At 46.7% G+C, this 6141-nt stretch overlaps 1 protein-coding gene across 1 annotated transcript in view; it reads right to left on the bottom strand.

The window, feature by feature from the left end:
* C1QL2 (complement component 1, q subcomponent-like 2) overlaps positions 1 to 1604 on the bottom strand; it is a 3499-nt gene extending 1895 nt beyond the window's left edge. Inside the window, exon 1 of the mRNA XM_010575219.1 lies at positions 1578 to 1604. Within this exon, the coding sequence (XP_010573521.1) occupies positions 1578 to 1604 (27 nt within the window). The remainder of the gene's footprint in view (positions 1 to 1577) is intronic.
* Between the last annotated feature and the right edge of the window lie 4537 nt (positions 1605 to 6141).

The raw sequence follows: 6141 nt of genomic DNA, 5'->3' as shown, positions 1-6141 counted from the left end.
CGTGTTCCCCGTGGCTTCCTCCCTCGGCCTCCCCCCGTCCGGCCGCGGCGGCCCAAAGACCGGCGGGACGACCCCGCGGGTGGATCTTGCTCCTCGACACATCCAAGTGTCATTAAAGTTCGTTCCACCCGTCCCCGTTTCCCGAAGGCAGGCGGGGCTTGCCAGGTGGAAGGGGAGCCCCGGGAAGAAAATGCCTTTAGCAGAGTTTAGGGTGGGGTACGGCACAGCGTTTTGTCGGTTTCCCCGCGTAATGCTGGGTCCAAATCAAGTGGGGTTTGGGTTTTTTTCCCCAGTGGAGAAATTGTGATTAATTGCCTTCGATTTGCTGAGTAAACGGTGCTAGTGTAGCGGGAGCTCTTGCGTCGGTAACTGCCTACAGGGATCTCCCCTCCGGAGAGTAAGTGGGGATCTTACCCACGCATCTCATAGCCGTGGGTTAAGCACCCGTCCTGGAAAGAGCGTGGTACGGTGATCACACAGATTTCCTAAGGGCAACACCTCGGTGCCCCCCCCGCTCCCCTGGTGCAGAGGAAGGGGGAATTTCCAGCGGGTTCACCAGCGCCGAAGGCAGCCTGGTTTGTCTTAACGAACAGGCGAAGCTGCAGGTCGAAGGAAACGAGCCGCTCAGCCTGATCCCACGCTCGTTGAAGCTGATGGCCTGGAGGCATCATATGCAAATGGTGACATACAGGCTTCTTCCAAGAACTGCAGAAACGCCCTAAAAGGACTTGGGACTCTTTTGTTAGCTTTCCTTGAAATTGAAGGAGAGGACATCAAGGCTTTCCCATCTGGAACACACGCAGTTCAGGACCAGATCTCGTCTCGGTCACATCCCTGTGTGCGTCCAGCATTTTTTCCTGGAGTTATTCGGGCTTTGTTCTGCTGCTGCTGAGATCAGGATTCATCCCTGCCCCTCCGAGGCTCTCTGATTTTTTTTTTCCACATCTATGTATTTGAAGCTGGAAGTGAAATTAGTCTCGTAAATGAAAACCTTTCTCTGAGAACCGTAGATAGTCGTTTTAGAGTAACCATGTCTATTACTTAGCACAATGCATCTAAATGTTTTAAGAGATGAGATTGTGACAAAGATGTAAGTCCTCTCCTCTCCTCTGAATTACCAGTTGCATCCCACAGTGTTATTATAAGCCCCCACACTTGTCTAAAGCCTTGTAAAATGATTTCTAATAGTTGTTTCTGCTACAGCCCTAGTATAATTTTCCATATATTAACTGCGCTAAATACAAATAAATTCACAAATAGATTACACCACTTTGCCGATCATCCCTGCTTAACCTTCTGTTAATTTCCCTTTTGTTCTGGTATTTGTCACTAGCTGGGCTCTCCCCGTGTATGTGAATCCTTGCTATTCCCCCCGAGCTCTTCGGACCCCCCCCTAACGTGGCTTTTAATCGCCTGTTTCGCAAAGGCAGCAGCCACACTGTAGCTTTTCTAACCCTTTTCTGAATAATCAAGTTCTTGTATCATTTGGGCTCTTTTCCAACTTCCCTATTTGCATTAACTCTCTTTTATAACGAGGTGACCATTGCTGGGAACTGTATTCCAAATGGGGGGCTCACCAGCCGCTCCTGCAAAGCCAGAGTCATTTTCTGTGGCGGGGTCTGTTATTCCCACTGATCAACAAGGACAGACAAAGAAGAAGAAACATATTCTAACTTTCAGCCGGACAAAATTGGCACAGTTCTTAATAAAGACAGTTGAGCACTTGAACGAGCAGGCAGAGAAGATTCCAGAAATATCAGCAGTTGGGTTAGGTGTCAAATTCTAGCGATTTTGTTTGGGAATAGTTTAATTGCTCCTCTGTGATGCGGTGAGATGGACTGATCACCTAGTTAATCCCTCCGTCAGATTGCTTTAAGGTAAACACAGCGCGACTTTAATGTATAACTCCAGTAGGATCTACGTTCCTGGAGACGTGGAGCTGACCGATGTAATGCATCTTGTGCCCCAAGAAGTAGCACCGTGATCGATGAGGCAGCTGGTACCACCCACTGATCCTACACTACCAAGTATTTAGGAATATAGTCGCAAAAAGGTACGTGGCAACACTCAGCTTACAATTCTGATACAGGCGGCTGCTACGCTGTTAGGTGCCTGCTTTCTGTATGCAACGGGATGCACCACAGCAGTACAAGGAGCAGCAAATTGCCAGGTACCTTGCTTCATTTGAGGTGACAAGTACCAAAGCGCTGCTTAGAGTTAGGCACTTCGCATCTTTCAAAAGCGTGTCAGGCTGGTGCTCTGTTGCAGGTCTCTCGGGGCTGGCAAGACTCAAGCGCCTCCGGGTGTGCCCAAAGAGAGAGATGAAGGCACCCACAGAGCATCTCTGGTGAAACACAAAGGGTGTCTGGACCTTGGCGTTGGATGATGGCTGAGCAGGAGCCTCGGTGGTTGCTGTTGTTAGCCAAAGCAATAATTAAGCGCCTAAAAGCTTGCGTGGATCTACCTCGAAACGCCGTTTTCAGAGGCGGTGTAAGGACTCGGGAACCTGACTGCTCAGGGAAGCGTTTGACAGGTCAGGCACAATTCCCAAATTTAGACAGCCAAGAACCCAGGCACTTCTCATTGAAGCTCCAAAATTCCAGGAGCGCATGACTTTCCATCAGTTACCTTCCAGGGTGCAAGCTACCCAGGCGAGACGGGGAGAGCAGGGAAGAGAGCACCGCATGCCCTTATGTTGAATCTGTTCCTTTTTGCATAAAAAGAATTAAAGATTCATTGAGCTAGAAGGAGAGGAAGACCAAAGGTGAATATAATTGCTAGTTTAGTGGTGAGAGCACCTACCTGATCTGGAGTTTCAGTCTTTCCTCCAAGAGCTGTTTCTGAATTCCAGCCAGGAAGGTGAGGCACAAATGCAATGTGAAAGGGAGCCGGTGGCTCTGGCACACACAATTCCCCTTCCTGAAGGTCCATCCGAACTGCTGAGCTAAAGACACTTCTGCACTCCCTCGTTTTCTTTTCCATCAGAAGGTTTGCTTTTTTTTCCCCCTTCTCAGCTACACATCCTCAGCACAAACTTAGCTCACGAACTGAAGCATGTGGTTTTCTCCACAGCCAACAAGACCTGGGCCATCCCCTGGCCAAATCCGTCACCCTGGCAGGACCCAGCAGGACTCAGAGCCACCGAGGTGGTGGGGGTTCTGGGCACGTGCACACGGTGACTGTTCTGCATTTGAGGTTCTTGGAGATCAAAAGTAGGTACCTCCTGAGTTAGGTGCCTCTAGGATTGGACAGGAGCCGAGAGAACCTTTTTATTTCAGTGCTGGATTTATGTGCTTAAATTCTGCTTTAATCTCTTTCGGTTCCTTTTTTAATTTGGCCCTTAACTTGAAAAAGTAAGAAGAGCTGTACCAGCTCAGGCCTCTTATTTAGCAAAAATGTGAAGATCAAAGTAAGTCTATGGTGATACTTCCCTGGTATTTTCTCTCAACCTCCAGCAATCCATGGCTTAAGGACTTCCTGAGCCATAGTAAAATACTTTTAAGAAGCTGAAATCAAGATTACTGTGAGTAAAGACACAGACCTTGGGTCAGTACCCTCACCCATCCCAGTGAGTAGCTTTGTTTGGCTCTCTTTTGTCATGATTGATGGAAGTTATAGATAACATTACCCTCTCATCCTCTGAAGTGCTTCATTCATTGCTTTTCTCACATCACAAGACTCACAGATATTTCTCATTGCCAGAATTAACTATCTGGAACTCCGTGTACTCAACAGCTAGTAAAACATAATATATATAGTCCTTAACGCTAAAACGTTCACATTTCTTGCTGAAAGCAAATTTGAATCTGCTAACGTTCAGAATGCATATATTATTATTTCCATTCACAAAATATAAAAGATAATGATACTGATTATTTTTGCTTAATGGAGGGAAAAGTTTAGAAATGGTTAGGCTTATTGTATTAACTGCCATCATTCTCCACAAATACCGTGCACTTCTTTTTAACCTAAGCTGGGATTTCCAACAGTACTTGTCTTAAGAGCACAATGCTGAATTTACTCCCACTTGATGGACCCAGTGGGTACATGGGGTCCTGCACAGCAGAAAAAAGCATTTTATTACAGAGAACAAGGACAGGAGCTGGCTCTTGTCTTACTGTCTGTAAGGCAGAGTTGCAATAGCCCACAGAAGGTTGTGCTGCTGTAGCAACACATAAAATTCGGTCCATATAGCCAGAATCAAGCACCCTGTACTGACACAGTATGCATTACAGATCCTGCACAAGGAGAAGTACGAGCACAGTCCAAACAGACGTTGCAGCTGAATAGGCTTCGCTGTATGTACTGATCACTGTGAACTGCTGCTATTTGCGCTTTACCATATCTACTTGCTGTACACGGAAGACAAAATCTGCTGGCTCTCTCTTTGCAAGGGGGGTGTTTGGGCAAATATGTTTAGCTGTTTACAAGCGAGAGCAGCTCACAAACCCCAGAACTGCCTTCAGGGCGCTGCTTAGAGAAATACCAAATGGTGTGGAGAGAACCAGTGAAAGCCGAATGCCTTCATATCCCCCAGAGAGGTGCTGTTCACCAAACTCAGGAGAGCTCAACCTATATTTTCTGGAAGAGATCAATCAGAGCGACTGAACCTTGCTTCCCACTTTTGACCCAGTGGGACTTTCGCCCTTGCCTTCTCTCAGAGCAGGGTCACACCTACCCTGAAGTTAATTCATCAAAGCTTAGATAAATTCTGTGGGAACAGAAAAACCTGAAGCTGGTGCTGAAGATGCTTGGTCCAAACGTACGTGGCTGCTCATGTCCCCAGTAAACTGTTAGGAACTGTATGGGAGCAGCAGCTGCTACCTGGCCCCGGCAGCTGGGGTGATGGGGGAAATGTTAAGGAGCTCCAGGCTGCTTGGGAGCTCCCCATTCCCGGAGCAGGTCTTCAGCTGAAGCTACAGTAGGTTTAGAAAGAAACAAAACTGTCCTTAACAAAAGGCAGGATCTGAGCAACATCACCTATCAAACTACCAGGTTTGAATGACGTCTTGCTTAAAAACAGTAGATTAAAATGAAGCGAGCCGCCAAGTTTGCTTGCCCTTAACCAGCTCAACGCTGGAATTTGGGTCACAGCGAGAGCAAATTCAACTCTCCTTTCCTAATTCTCTGCTTCTCAGTATGTGTTTACAAACTGCTTGAGGAGAAACAGGTTGGCCCTAGATTTGTCTTGTTCAATTTGTCTCCTTAGATAACTAATGCTTTTCCAGTGTGACTGCTGAAGTAACTCTGCACTATCTATACAACCAAGCATCTGCTTTTTTAATTGAGCTAGGGCCTTCTGTACAAAATACAAATAATGAAAAAATTAAGCACATTTATGGTAAACACAAGAGTAACCTGGATTTGGAGGTCTAGCAGAAGAAAGAGATCTTCCCCTTGCCTTCTGAATATAACACATATGCACTTGGCCAAGCTGCTCAACAACGTGTGTGTGTACAAAACCAAATCCCTGGCAGGCTCTCTAGCTGAAAGTCACCCATTTCCCTCCTAAACCCTCTGAAATGCCCGGCAGGACTCAACTCTCAAGCCTTCATGACTTCAGAAGAGGGAAGGGAGAAGCTGGAAGGTCAGAGCACTAAAATCAGTCCGTTTATGCAGATCCCTTGTCTTAATTTAGCAAAATTTCCACACCCAACCATGAGGCTGATTATTTCTATTCCGTGAAGGGAAAAATTGCTGCAGGGAGTTGATGTGCATGGACAGCTGGTTTCACCAGGATGAAAGACACACATTAAAAATGCTTTTGAAGTGCATTTGGGCTTCCCTCCGGGAGTTTACTGAACCTTCAGTCAGGTACCAGAGAGAATTTGTCCCCTGAAGGCAAATACAAGAATAAAATTAGTAAGAAATAATAGCCAAACCCACAGGTGTGACAGATGGCATTGTATGGACATCTGTTGGAATAACATTCAGTTACCATGATAAACTTTTACCCTACGTCCCCCAGAATTATATGTGTTCCTCTGTTAGTCACGTAGCATGAAAAGGAAGATGTGAGGATTGGAGACCCAAAGCTAGGGATGTCAGGAATTGGCCTTACGCCTCCATCGGGTGTAGGAAACACACAGGGAGCAGGGTGTAAAAGCCGGAGGAAGGCATATGGACGAGGTGGGGCAGATG

Source organism: Haliaeetus leucocephalus, unplaced genomic scaffold, assembly GCF_000737465.1.
Source record: "Haliaeetus leucocephalus isolate CR32 unplaced genomic scaffold, Haliaeetus_leucocephalus-4.0 Scaffold451, whole genome shotgun sequence".
NCBI classification, from domain to species: Eukaryota; Metazoa; Chordata; class Aves; order Accipitriformes; family Accipitridae; genus Haliaeetus; species Haliaeetus leucocephalus.
Note: the sequence above shows the minus strand (reverse complement) of the source record. Positions and strands in the feature narration are given on the sequence as shown.